This window comes from Dipodomys ordii, unplaced genomic scaffold (assembly GCF_000151885.1).
Source record: "Dipodomys ordii isolate 6190 unplaced genomic scaffold, Dord_2.0 Scaffold242, whole genome shotgun sequence".
NCBI classification, from domain to species: domain Eukaryota; kingdom Metazoa; phylum Chordata; class Mammalia; order Rodentia; family Heteromyidae; genus Dipodomys; species Dipodomys ordii.
Window position 1 is genome coordinate 372,156 of NW_012267458.1, and position 15,173 is coordinate 387,328.

The 15,173-nt window shown below is 38.6% G+C and overlaps 1 protein-coding gene across 2 annotated transcripts in view; it reads right to left on the bottom strand.

Annotated features, from left to right (window-relative positions):
• The window catches only part of Dpyd (dihydropyrimidine dehydrogenase), a 693,666-nt gene that overhangs the window by 233,296 nt on the left and 445,197 nt on the right, over positions 1–15,173 (bottom strand). For both annotated transcript variants that reach the window (XM_013036036.1, XM_013036037.1), the window contains exon 15: positions 2,623–2,691. In XM_013036036.1, coding sequence (XP_012891490.1) covers positions 2,623–2,691 — 69 coding nt within the window. The remainder of the gene's footprint in view (positions 1–2,622; positions 2,692–15,173) is intronic.

A 15,173-nucleotide genomic window follows, 5' to 3' on the forward strand; every position in this document is an offset into this window, starting at 1 on the left:
ACACACACACACACACACACACGGGGGGAAGGGTAGAGAAGGGGAGGAGAGGGAGAGAGAGAGAGGAAGAGGGAAAGGGAGAAGGAGGGAGAAAAGACAGGAAAAATAAAGTAAAACAAGATAGCATGGGCATATTGTTGCTTTTACAAACAACATTTATTCAAAGTAAATATGTATTTTAAAAATGTACCTAAGTTCATTAAAAATTATTCACGTAATCTTAGACATCTACTGAAAATAGTACAACAATATGGTAGACTCTGGCTAAACAGATAAATAGATACCTTCCCTTCCACAAATTTTTTTCTTACAGAATTTTTCAGTTTATTATTGATCATATGCAGCTATATTCATGCTTCTGTAACACATATGTCTTACCTGGGTTCAAATATAGAAGTAAAAAGCTGATGGCAGATTTCTTCAACTCCCTATTGTCCAATTCAAAAATTAACCTACCATATGGAGAGGGACTTTATGACTTAAAATTATACACTCCACATCAAGTCACTTTCTATAAACCTAAAATAATTGGCACACAGTGGGCAGGTGTCCTATCTGAATTCTTTAATCTTATTATCATCAACAAACCCTGAAGATGTGTGTGTGTGTGTGTGTGTGTGTGTGTGTGTATGTGTGTGTGTGTGTGTGTGTGTAGTGTGTAGCATAGCAACTTTGGCTGGAACACATTTTTGATGATTTGTTTTAATGTGGTGTCTTGCATTGTTAAAAAAAATTCTTATATGTGCTTGAAAGATGTGTTTATAAAAACAGAACAAGATAAGGACTCTACAAAAAATGTTATTGGGTACTTTTCACACGAGGATTAGGAAGACCTGGGGATATTTCCTTCATCTAATACTTCAGGTTTAAGATTATTGGGAAGGAGTTTTTAGTTTGGGGTTTTGTTTGTTTTTTTTTTGCTTGTTTATTTTTTGTCAGTTGGTGGGGATTGAACTCTGGGCCTGGAAGCTGTCCCTCAGCTCTTCAGCTCAAGGTGATCACTCTACCACTTGAGCCACAGCACCACTTCTGGTTTTCTAGTGGTTTATTGGAGATAAGAGTCTCATGGACTTCCTGCCCTGGCTGTCTTTGAATGGAAATCCTCAGATCTCAGCCTCCTGAGTAGCTAGGGTTACAGGCATGAGTAACTGGCACCCAGTGAGTTTTCAGTTTTTAATTGACATCATTTACAAGCTAGATCTTCCTCATAAGTAAATTGCTGTCTTGTGGAGAAGTGTCTCAGCATCTTTCCTTCCTTCCTTCCTTCCTTCCTTCCTTCCTTCCTTCCTTCCTTCCTTCCTTCCTTCCTTCCTTCCTTCCTTCCTTCCTTCCATCTTTCCTTTCTCCCTCCCTCCCCAATTCTTTCCTACCTCCTTTTATTCTTTCTTTCCTATTTATTTTGCTATAGAGTATTGAGAAGGTGATAGTAAATAAAACTGCAATTAAAGGAAGATATGGCATATGAAAAATAAGTTTATATTACATAGTATGTTTACAATTTAATGCTTTTGGTTTTTGTAAATAAATTTACCTATTTAAAAATTAATGCTGATTACTGAAGAAAATTGTTTTGAATGTATATTATTCTTGCAGAAAGGCAGGGAAGCATGCAGTGTGATAAAGTCATTCATCATAGTCAGCTTAAAATTGGCAAAGCTCATGCCAAGCACGGGCTCTGTAGAAGATTTCATGGTCAATTAGGTAAATACATGTATAAAATGGACCCAGCACAGGAGATCACCAAGCCAATTACAGATCATGTGTAATTTTCCCCCCTGCCCCAAGTCCCAGAAGTAATTTTTCCTCCCACAGTTAACCAATATCCAAATAAAATGGACGATCAACAATTTCTGAACATGATAGCGTGTTACAATATTGTGAAATGTGGAGTCAATTATCTCAAAGGTCTTGTTAGAGTTGGTCCTTCTGTATTGCTGAGAGTTTTTCAAGAAATTCCAGCTAAGAGTATCTAGCCTAGGTTTCATGACAGAATGATGGACATGTCTGTACAATTTTAAGGATGTATTTTCCTATTTGAAATACAAATTTGAGGCTCATGGTTAGTTGTTTTGCATTTGTGCAAGATGTAATTTATATTATGGAAAACCTGCTGGCTAGTGTTCCATTCAGAAGCATTCTGTCCTACCATTTTATGCATGTCTGTATTCAAACTAGAACAGTATTAAATGAACCTTTTATATTTTAAATATTCAAGAGTTTTATATTCAAAATTTCTTCTCTTACTGTCAAACTATTTTGCCTAAAGGCAAGGTAAGATCAAGTTAGACTCTCAAAGGTAGAATTAAATTTTATCATGGCATCCATCATAATATATAGTTTGCTTAATATGCAAATAGGGAGTATATGGATTCAGAGAATAACGGATTTGTAGGTAGTATGAAATCCCAGGGACCACTTTTATAGAATAAATTCCTTTTAAATTTACATTTCCATCATTTTAATGAAAACACAGGGTAAACAAATTATAATAGCAATGTTTTAACTTACATTTTCAATTCAATTTTACTCCTATTGTATTATTTTTTCATGGCAGCTCTTTATTTAAAAGTAATAAAAATAGGAGAAATAGAATAAATAAATATGATATTAAAATAAATATACCTCAGCCTTTCTGGAGAGTTCCATCCAATCACTTTTGTCATAACTGCACATGAGACTTGCAATCACAATCTTCAAAAAGAAAATGAGAAGAATGTCAGTTCAAGCAGTTATGCTATTCTACACAAAGATTTGTATACATGCATTTATAATAGCTAACTTTCCTATAGGAATTCGTTTCAATCTCTTGAACAAATGGCTTCATCAGAATAAAGCACAGGGCAGCGTTTGTGACTTCAGACATAGGTTAGAGATCTTTTCATTTATATTTGTGACATTGCAAGACATTTGACTTTTTGCTCTTCTACGTTCTAAAGTAGATTTCATAACACAGAATTGAGCATCTCACAAGGTGACATATATTTATATGAGAAACGGTTGTCTACGTTTTTTGGGGGGGGGTCAGTTGTGGGGCCTGAAGTCTGGGCCTGGGTGCTGTCCCTCAGCTCTTCAGCTCAAGGCTAGCGCTCTACCACTTGAGCCATAGTGCCACTTCTGGCTTTTATGCTTATGTGTTGCTGAAGAATTGAACCCAGGTCCTCATGCATGCTAGGTAAGCACTCTACCTGAGCCACCTTCCCAACCTGTATACATTTTATAATGTGATTGGAATGTGATATAATTACTAGTATAGCAGAGAAGATTCAGCCCAAGAGAAAGGGGAAAAATAGTTATTTCCTTTGTTATAACTTAGGACATGATAGCTGGTAACATCCTACCTATTCATACTGCATTGTAGTTTTCAATTATGCTAAATGTTGCCATTTAACCACAGTCTTACACTAATCCTGAAATATAGGGGCATAGAATCGTAGTTACTAGCCATTTCTTTCCAAAGCCAGAGTCTTCAGCATGGAAATTTGACTCTCTCAGCTGATGGGGTGGCCACTGGCAGGGGACTGGGCTTCTCCATTAGTAAAATGTGGGCATAATACTCAGACATGCAAGAATAGAAATGGTTCAAAAGGTAATCATATTACCATATGCTTAAACTCTGACTCAAATGTTTTCGCTTTCTGTTCCCATTTCATAATTCCTGGCCTCCTTTGCCTCATTTTCAGAGGAGGAAGATGCCAAAACATGTGTGAATGTGGATGATGGTACAAGCAGATGTTAAGACTGCAGTGCTCCAAAGGGACAGACCAGGACTGAGACACATGCCCTGGGACTCAGTCTTTGCTTTTTGACCATTGGCTTTGCTCCCCTAAAATGGCTGCTCAGTACATGACAATGAGATTATTAATATTATTATTATTACCATTCAAAGACTATAAAGCTGGAGCACCAATATTATATACCGAGCCTAAAGTCACAGAATCTGGTAGGAGGGCTAAAAGCCATTAAGCTCTCATGTTCAGTGGTGTCAGGTGCATGTTTAACAGGGCAGAGGTCTATAGTAAAGGGGATGTGAGTATTTCCAGCACTGCTAGAAGGATGGGAAGCCCTGATCATATTAGAGAGAGGATTGAAAACCAGGCAGACAAGTTGTCTTTCATGTTGGGCTGATTTGCCTTTCCTTACAGACTATAGCAAACATAGTGTTAGGCACAAAGGAAGGACTAACTGAATGAGTGTCCGCATGAGCTTGTGAAAGGTTTAAGAGCAAAGGATTGCTCTGTTAGCTTGAACTTATAAGAAGGCTAAATAGAAACAGAAATGAATATCTAGGGTTACAGAAGAGGGAAAAAATGAAGAATTGGTGAAAACTTGCAAGTTACAGAAGGTGGAGTGCTGAATGATCAAGGCTAAAGCAGGAGTCAGTCCTGGTAACAGAAAAAGGATCAGATGTCAAAATACACACACATGTCAACTAGAGAGTCCAACTGGGGAGGAATCTGGAGATCTGTTTAGTGGACCCCAGTGATGAGGAAACATCTCAGAGTATCAGATGAAGGTTGAAGGAAGGCTGGAGAAACATTGGGTTTGGATAGATTCCTATGAAAGAGAGGCAAAGAGATGATAAAAGATGATGAAGAGAGGAGGGGCACTGAGCATGCCCAAGAACTGTGTCTTTAGCTCAGGATTCAAAGTTTGGTATCTGGGGAAGCTCCAGAATTTGAGAATGTTTTTGGTGGGGGTGGAATGGTAGAATGCTTATTCCACAGCCTTGTCTTGCCAGCATCAAAGACAGTGGAAAGTTATATTCTGCTTGGATCTGTTAACAAACAGAAAAGACCATCCCTGATGCGCGTCCCACTCTTTCCAAGTGACCTAAGCTAACACTTCCTTTTTCTTGGAAAGAAGGAGGAGTAGGAGGAAAAGGAGGAAGAACAGAAGGAAAAGTTAGAGGAGGAAGAGGAAAGGCAACAGGAACTGATATCTCATTTGAAGGAAAATACCTGAGACAGAGCCTGGCATCGGGTGATGATGATAAATTTGTATTGCCTTCAGGGGTCTCAAGGTAAAGGTAAGGAAAAGAAAAACCAGACAGCCCCCCCCTCCTCACCCAAAAACCAAACTCAATGGCTTATAAGTCCAAGAATGTTGGGGTAGGCTAAGGCCAAGGGTCACTGATGGAGCTTCCAGGAACAGAGGAGGATAACAAAGCTACAGACTCAAGAAACAACTTTATTCATTAGTCTTTCTCCTGGGGTGAAGCTGACCAGCAAGAGACTTCAGTTTTAAGGAGGTTTATAGCTTAACACAAAACAACATACAAAAGTCAAACCAGATAGACCCAATCTCCCCCCCCCCACCGACGCCCAACACAAACACTCCACATGTAATTAAATGGTCTTCCAAGTTACATTCACAAATGCATATGAGTTGACTGTTTCAACCCTGAAACAACAGAGCTGGGTCCTTTCCTCCCTTGCTCCTCAGGGTTCTTGGGGGGAAAGGAAGGAAGTTCCTTCTGGTGGGCGGGACCCCAAGGCAGAAGGGCTGACCAGAAAAATCCACTGTCAGGAAAACAAGGTTTCCTACCACTGACAGCAGAAGATGATAGATGCTCTCAACTAGGGAGTAACATGGTTCCTCTTTGCTAAGTGACAATTTTAATTTTGATAAAGCTGTTATTTGCTTCAAATTTATATTGATTGTGCCAGGGTCAGTTAAAATCATCATCTGCCCTATAGGTCGCTGAGAATCATGAGGAACTACAATTGAGCTTGATGGAGAAGACAAATAAATACACCCAGAGTCATGTCCTGGAGGTGGAAAGCATCAAATGCTGTGGAGGCAGTGGCTGGATTTGATTTGAGGCAGACTCTCCCTGGAAGGGGAGGGAGTGAGTGTGCCCATGTTCTCCTCTTCCCATTTGCTGAAAACAGAATCTATTCTCTTGTCCCCACAGATGAGAAAGAAGCGCATCACCCAGCTGATCAGAATGGCTGATATTCTATTCCCATCAAATCCCAACCCTAACTATTAAAAAATCAAAAACAAAGACGTATTTTCTTTCTTCTTTTTTTTTTTTTTTGCATGTGGGCCTGAACTCAAGGCCTGAGTGCTGCCCTTGAGCGTTTGTGCTTCGTGCTTAAGGGTAGTACTCTACACTTGAGCCACAACTCCACTTCTGGCTTTTTGGTAGTTTATTGGAGATTAGAGTCTCACAGAGTTTTCCTGCCTAGGCTTGCTTCAAACCATGATGCTCAGATGTCAGACTCTTGAGTAGCTGGATTAAAGACATGAGCCACCAGTACCACTGGGTAAAAGTGTTTTCTTATTGGTCCCTAAGTTAGAATGAAGAGAGTTGGGGGCTGCTAGTGGACTCTTCATTTAACCTTCTTCCTATCTTGCCCAAAGCTAGATACATAGAGGCAGTAGGGTGAAAATAGAAGTGAAGACAAAGGACCATGGGAAAGTGGAAATAATGGAGGTGCAGAGGTGTCTGCTCTACCTGTGAACTTCAAATTACATTCTGAATCTGTCACTTAGTCTTATGACATGCAGAAACAAAGATTGTCTCCTCTGACATGCTTCCTAAGCAAATTAGTCTAGGCACTCTAAACAGCTATGTTTCAAACCAAGCAATGGCTTGTAAAACTCTGCAGTCACATGCTATTTCTGTGAAATCAAAATGACCAAAATATTCTTTTATCTTTTGTTAAAAGATATTGGCATTTTACTAAGGGTCAAGCTAAGAGAAATCACAAGAAGAGCCCTGAGAATAATTTAATTTTTCTTTGATGATTAGAAAGTCTTTTAGCATTTTGCTCTACTCAGGTTTTAATCAAGTAATAGAAGACAAGCCATTTTTTTCTAAGAAAGAAGAAAATTGATGGATATTTTATACTGTGGAATTTCACACAGTGTTACTGGAAATGATTACGCACTGAACCATACTCTTAACATCATCTTTCTCTTTATCAATAGTTTACTCAATTTATTTTGTATGGCACATATTTTAAATGTTGTTGAATGAGGTCATAGGTAAAATGTTATTTGGTACACAGAACTTGAACTTCATCTTCCCCCGCCCTCCATCCTATGATACTCTGTCTGATGAGAGGTACCATAATATCAATGTAAGGGAATTGAGTACCTACCCTGTCAGGTACTAACTGAGATACAGAAGCACCGAATTTGAGACATTTACTTAAACTGTGTCCATTCACCACATTCAACCAGTATTCACTGAACAATCTATGAGACCATATAGTTATTCTAATTCAGAAGTGAGAAATAAAATTCGATTGCAGGGACTTTCAGAGATCACAGAAAATAAGAGAAGATAGTAATAGTGCAATTTCTAAGTCAAGCTTATTGGTATGAAGGCAACAATACAGGAAAATATAGAGAGAATCACTGGGGTACATACCCAGAGCAGATTGTAAGAGATGGGTAGGAAAGGACAGGGGTTGTTTAGTTGGGAACTGAGATGACAAGGTATCTCACTTTGAGTGATGGAATGTGGAAGTGAATGAAAGCTGCTACTCCAGGGTAACTTCATGGGCGAAGAAAAAGCAGTGGAGGACGTGAGCATGGAATATTCTAGGAAAGAAAAGGCCTAGATGGTTGGAACTTCATGGCAGGACAAGAACAATATGAGAGAATACAAGAGAAGCAGGTGATAGTCAGGTGTCTCTGAGCTTTAAGTCCCGTGGGAGTTTGGATTTTACTGTAGTGGCAATGGAAGTAAAGCTGAAAGGATGCTGATAAAATGACTTGTCTGTGCTGGGGGTAGACGTATAGCTCACGTGGTAGAGTGCTTGCCTTGCAAGCCCGATTCCTGGATTCACTTCCCATTACTGGAATGAAAGGGAAAGTTTCAAATATGCTTTTGATAGGGAAGAAAACAAGAGAGCTAAGAGTGAAAGCAAGGAGCCCATCGAATAAAAATGGAAAGGCTAATTATTCCAGAAGGCGCTACAATTACTAGACCAAAAGTCAGATGCACTGTTAAGTGATGGTATTTGGGGAAAAAATAAGATGAGTGAGAAATCAAGTATAAGATGATTCACAAATCAGAACTTAAGAGTATATGGCTAAATGGAAAATACAGATGTTATAGATTGATTTATATTTAACACCTGTTTCTTTAGGTTCTTTTTGGTAGATCAATTATTCAAACTTGGTGTGTTTTATGAAAGGCTCTTCTTTTTAAAAAAATGTTATTTATTGTAAAAATACTGTACAGAGGGGTTACAGTTAACATGAGTAAGGTAATGAGTACATTTCCTATCAAGCATTGTTGCCTCCTCCTACCATCCCTTCCCTCCCCACCTCCCCAACTCCTCCCTCCCTCCCCCTCACAAGTTGTAAAGTTCCTTTTCAACATCTGTCTTGTACATCTCATTGTTACAGTGGGTCAACCTGTATCCCTATTTAAGCATTTGGGAGGAGGATCAAAAAGTCCTGGGTGTGGCAGAGCTGTCTGCCTGCTCAAACAAATTGACTTAAGAAACCAATCAAGCCACAAGAAAACCAACCACCACAAGCAAACCAGAGACTCCACCAAGAAACTGGTTAAGGACACAAGAGAGATCCAAGATCCTCTCAGCCCCCCCACCTCCCCCACAAATGAAAGGCTCTTCTTATCTTAAATTGTGCTTTATAGACACAGCTTTGGCTTATGAATACAAATTAAGAAAATACATAGTCTTTGGGGCATAATTTCTATGATCATTCATATTTCTAAATGTTACAAAATGCTAAATATAATAATTTATGGATAAAATAGTACATATTTGACCACAAAAAAAGATGGGCTCTGATGCTACAAAGGACTGCCTTTAAATAGCTTCCATTTTCTTCTTTTCAAAATTTTAAATTATACAACCAAAACCAGTGGTTACTTTTTAATTTGATTGTTCTATTTCCTTATTGGATAAAGGCAATTATTTTATGAAAGACTTTCCGGATATGAATTACCATAAAGTTCATGTATTAAGAAGGAGAGGAACAACACAAAACTCCCATTGCAACAATGAGATGTACAAGTTGTTATGTCGAAAATGAACTTAACAACTTTGGTGTGGGGGTGGGGGCGGATTGGGTTGGGGGATGGGGGGGTGGGGGGGAGGGGCCGGGGAGGATGGGAAGGGATGGGAAGGGGAAACAAAGGAGGAGGCTACAATGCTTGATAAGAAATGTACTCATCATCTTGCCCATGTAATTGTAACCCCTCTGTACAGTATTTTCACAATTAAAAAAACAAAAAACAAAAAACTTCCAGTTGGTGATGAGCAAGCTGTCTTGTTCCTACTGATTTGAAGTCTGTACTTTGAAACACACATTGTCAAGACTGCTTTTGTATTCTGTAACTGTGCCATAAACTACACTGGAAATCTAATCAACAATTCAGCATCAAGACAGCCTAAATATTTTTTGGGGGGATAGGGAAAAACTGCTGTGACAAAGGTGAACAACTGTAAATTACAAGCAGCAGAGTTAGGTGCTGTCAAACAGTTTAACACAATCATTCCCATATCACCACTGGGATTATACTGAGCATGAAAAAAATTGCGGGAGGACATGTGGTTTTTCAAAGACATCTAAACTAAGAAAATATGCTTATCAACTATTAATTAACTGTGCAACATTCACATTTTAAAGGTACTTCCTGTTATAGTTCGAACTCTGTGATCTGAGATAGATGCTGTTTTCCTGAAAGATTCTCAGGGCCATAAAATAGGTGGGGAGAAATCTGCAAACTGCAAATTTTATTTCCTCATTGTATATTAAGGGAAATGCTCTTTCAGAGTCGTCTGCCTGGGCTGGCTTTGAGCCGCAAGCATCCATTCTCAGCTAGGTTATAGGTGTGATGTGCTCACACCTGGCTTCTGCTTCTCTTTTCATCTTGCTTTCTACACCTCCCTCACACATCAAATTTCAGAATGATTTCCGATACCCACCACACGCAGAGCCTTTGTAACGTGTATATCTCAACCTGTTTCTCTAGGCTTTGTACAAATATAGCATGTCCAACTACCTCTGAGCACCTGCACTCAACTTTCCCAAAACCCAACTTAAAAAGTACATCCGAATTCACTACACTTACTTATCCACAGGACATATGTTCATTTTCTACTCTCTGGCCCCTCTCTCTTTACATTTCTCTCTCAGCACCAACCATTCAATTACTACCTTACAATAACTCATCACCCACTGGCTGATTACTTCTCCAGTGCACTGGTTCTTGAACTTGCCTGATGTCAAAGTTACACAAAAGGCTAAAACAGAATTCCAAGGGTTCTGGGTTTCTGTGCATTGGAGTTTCTCAAGGGGTTCCACAAGATCTCACTAGTTAGGACAGGGGGAGCTGCTCTGGTCTACTTGCTTCATATCTCCTTGTCAGTGTTCCTGGCTTTTCCTTACACTGCCTCACTGAGATATCCTGGGTTATAATCGAAGACCCTCTCATCTTTGACGACAGCCTCTGCCTTGTGACACGTCCTTTGACAGGAAAAACTTTTGATTCCAATCCAATTTCAGGATTGAGTATAATCCTCAATAGGCTGTACAAATAGAACACAATGCCCCATTGGCTCTGACCACAATAAATTACTTTGCTTCCTGAATGGAACATGGCTTCTGCATCCTCTTCACCATATGTCTCTCCCTTTGAAGTGAGTGAATAAGGAATGCTTCCTGTACCATAGGAACATATGGCATAAGAAAGGAGGCACATGTAAATTGATACAAAAAATAATTATCCCTAATAACCAGGATATATTGAGAATAGAAAGGATGGCATCACTATGTACCTGTATAAATCAGGAAAGGCACTGTACAAAATGATACAGGATTCTGGAATCTGGAAGTTGATTAAGGAAAGAGCAGGGACACTCTAGGTAGAGACGACAGGAAGAGCAAAGGCTGCATTTATGGGAACTCAGGATTCTCAGTTTGGCTGAATTTGGGAGAAATGAATGTACACACTTCACAGGAAATGATGCAGAAAGCAAGTAAGAACACTAGACGGGGTTGAGGAAGGTAGATAACAGCCTAAAGCCATGGTTTATAACCAACTGATCACCTGTATTTGAATTTCAGATCATTCTGTCCGGTAAATTTCTGGAACTCATGTGGACATGGACTATTAGAAGACTTTTGTGTCCCCTATTCCTCCAATTGACCATTTTGGGGACCCCACTTCTGAGATCCTTCAGTATTCTTTGTATTTCTCTGCTATACACTAATCCTATTAATTTGTTGTTTGTATGCTTTATTAAAAAATTGTTTTACGTTTTGGGCAGCAGGGCAGCATATCTATAGCTCCCTAGCATTTAGTATTATGTCCTGTATGTAACTGAGACTCATTAAACACTTGCCAAAAATAACTAGTGGAGAGAAGGAATCCTAAGTAATACATATTTATTAGAATTCCAATATCAAAATATAAACCCGTTTCAATTTTCCAATGAGAGAACAGGAAGGTGGTATGGTAAGTGATTCAAGAACCTCTTATCATTTACAAAGTATGACATATCAAAGAATAATAGCTCCTTATGTGTGATTCTACATTTGTGCTCGACTACACATTTTGGTATCCATTATCTCATTTATTTCCCACGATAACCATGAATTTACAGTGCCTTCTACTGAGACACAGATAATTTAAGTTATTTTCCTGGGTCAAGTTAATCAATATCAGAGTCAGGGATTAAGCTCAGATCTTTTGATTCTAAATTCCTCCCTGCTACAGGACTCCACCATATTGATTACCTATCCCTTCAATTTACATTAGAGATTCTACTTGACTTTACATCCCCTAGTCCCTTGAGGTAGATTGAAAAAGAGTGCTTCTTTTCCATGCCCAACCCTTTTGTGGCTACTCCCATCAACAAGTGAAGTTTATTTACCCGACCCTGGGTCTGGGCTGAATTTGTGACTTGTGTTAATCAATACAATGTGGCAGAAGTGATGTTATACCAGGGCCAAATCAAGCCTGGAAGAGACTTGGGGACTCAACTGCTTGTTCTGTTGAAATCCTATCTAGCCATGAAAATAAGACTCGTTATTCCTGCAGGAAGGTACAAGCATGTGCCACAGAGTCCCTGTCCAGGTTATTCCTACATCTCACCCACCTGGAACGTGACGACAGGGAGAGAGAAAGCAGATGAGACAGGAAGAATCACATGGCTTAGCCCAGCTGTGAGAACTCCTGATGTGCATAATTGAAAACTTAATAGATGCTTCAGTTTGCAGATTTCTCCCCAAGTGTTTCTTCTGTAGTAAGAGCTGACTGATGTTACTTTTAGTAAGTATAGTAGTAGGACTAACATTCTGTACTAACGTCAGCTCTGCATGTGGCATTTTATATATATTATCTCTAGGTTTTAGGCTAATATGTCATAGAAATATCAGCTCTGTGTAGAGTTTAAAAAAACTTATTTTAAGAAGCCAAATAACTATACTCTTTAAGAATGAATAAGAGAATAAGTACAACGTTTGAATTGTTCAGCTGTAGTGTTTTTATTTTAAATCGTTTTCCTGTGCTCCTTAGTCACAGATTTCTTGAAAATGTAAGGCTTTACTTTGCCAGATGGTAAATTTTATCCAATTGTGTGTCAATTGCTATTCTGTTCATTCATGTTATGTAGGTTTAATTCACACACATATAATTTATATTAAACTTACATAATCAAGTATAGTTATATATATATATGTATATATTGTTATAGTTATTTTGAGTGATGCTGCATGAAGTCTGTGGACTTTGCTGCTTGGATTGGCTTCAAACCACAATCTTTAGCTCTCAGCATCCTGAGTAGTGAGGATTACAGGCATGAACCACAGACACCTGGCTTAATTCATAGGAATTTTAACTGAAGACTTCAATTTGCTATAGAATCCTTCGCTTAGAGACTGACCTCTAAACACCTTTAATCTTAACGTACTTCCCCAGATACATATGTTTTGTGTTTTTTCCATACCTTTTTTTGGGGGGGGGGGTCCGGCCGTGGGGCTCTACTACCTGAGCCACAGCACCACTTCCGGCTTTCTTTTCTTTTTGCTTATGTGGTGCTGAGGAATCGAACCCAGGGCCTCAGGCATGCAAGGCAAGCGCTCTACCACTGAGCCACCTTCCCAGCTTTTCCATACATTTTTATGCCTCAGCTCAAGCATAATTTTTTCAGCACACTCTTCAAAGTAACAACTCCCCCACTCTCAACTCTAATATGGTCTCTTGTACCATTTCCTTATTCAGTGTATTTATTCATTATCTTTCTCTCTGAAGCTGGAATGGGAGTTTAAGTAGAATAAGGAACTTCGTTTTGAATCTCAAACTCTACAGGTGCCCAGTAGACCAATATATCTGAAATTAATAAATGAATACAAACATACCATCTTTTAACAACAGTTATCTAGAAAATGGGAATAATTTGGTTGATCATAATTATTTTTCAGAGATTGTTAATTGCAGGGTAGTGTATACTTTACATTAAGTACTTTCTCATAAAGTTCTATTATTTTTTATAACTAAGAGAATGTCATATTTAGATTTGCCTTTTTCTACAACTTACTTTAGAGTGCAAGGGATGACATTTTGAATAGTGCCTACTTTGGTTTTAAACATCCAGAGATAAGACTTAAAATATGTCATTGGAAAGGGCAGAAAGCATCATCTCTCTGTGCCCTTTGATCTTTCTGTAGACATTGTAAATATATTAGACCAGCAAATGAATGCAGCTTTTAAGAAGAAGTCCATGGACAGAACCAAATTTTATAGATGTGTATTGTATTAAAACATTGAAAGTATTTTTAGACTTAGTTAAAATGCTAAGAAATTCACCAATATCCAGTATACTCTCATTTTTTTAAAGTTTGCTTTAATTTAGCAGAATTGAGGCTGGAATTATTTTCCCGCTTGCCCAAAACATACCCTAAAAAAGAAAACAAAAGTTGTGACCCTCAGACAGGTACCTCCCTGAACTGGAGGTTCCATGTCCAGCCTATCACAAATAGATGTCATGTTAAGGGCATAAGAAGTGAGCTGGATCCAGCTGCCATATTGGAAAGAAAAAATGGGGAATGCAGTGGAAATTAGTAACCCTACTAAGCAGTCATAAGACAAGCACTCTAAACCACAAAACAAACAACAGCTTTTTTGCTGGAGAAATAAAGGTTACCATTACACATCTCTTTCTCCCATATACCTGTACAATTCCTCAACTTCTTTGAAGTAATCTCCTTCTGCAGTGGCTCCTGTTCTGAGCCAGGCATAGAGGAGCTGAGTGAAAAAAAAAAATGCACGAATGGAAGAAAATCAAAGTTCCAGTGTGCTTTCTGAAAAAAACATGGCTCTATCTTCACATTTTTTTCTGCCCTTCTCCTCTCTCTTTAGCATGTGCCAACTCTATCAGAATGTCTCTCAGAACTTTTCTCTTAAAAAGTTATTTCCAAGTTTAGATCCATACACTTTTACCTATGTTTGAGTCTACAATTCTGCCAACAATGATCCCTTTGGTAATCAGCACTTCAAATAAAACTTTTACTGTGTTTCTCTTTTCAGAACAAATATTCATGGTATTGAACAAAAAATAAAACATGGGCTGGTAATGTGGCTTAGTGGTAGAGTGCTTGCCTAGCATGCATGAAGCCCTGGGTTCAATTCCTCAGTACCACATAAACAGAAGAAGCTGGAAGTGGTGCTGTGGCTCAAGTGGTAGAGTGCTAGCCTTGAGGAAAAGAAGCTCAGGGACAGTGCCCAGGCCCTGAGTTCAAGCTCTAGGACTGGTAAAAATAAATAAATAATATAACATTCACTTTAAGATTAAATACTGATAAATGGTTTCCCTGCCTCAATATGGTGCTTATACTAAGGAATGAAACAAAGTAGTTCCCCTACTGGGAAAACATCTTTGGATTTCATATTCATTATAAATTTCCATTCAAAATGCCTCCTCTCAGGAGTTTGGCAAAGTGGTTTACAATAGGAATTATGACAGGACCTTTTGTTCAAAGTGATTGGAACCTTTCCGGTATAAACTTTATGTAGTATAATGAATGTGTTGGCATTTGTTCCCTTATTTGCATACCATAAAAACAAAGCAGAGTGCATGAAAACTCACTGTTAAATTCACATCACCTGTTAAATGAAGACACTCAGAAGGCAATGTAATAGGATTAAAATGAAGAACTGCTAATCTGTACATAATCATAAA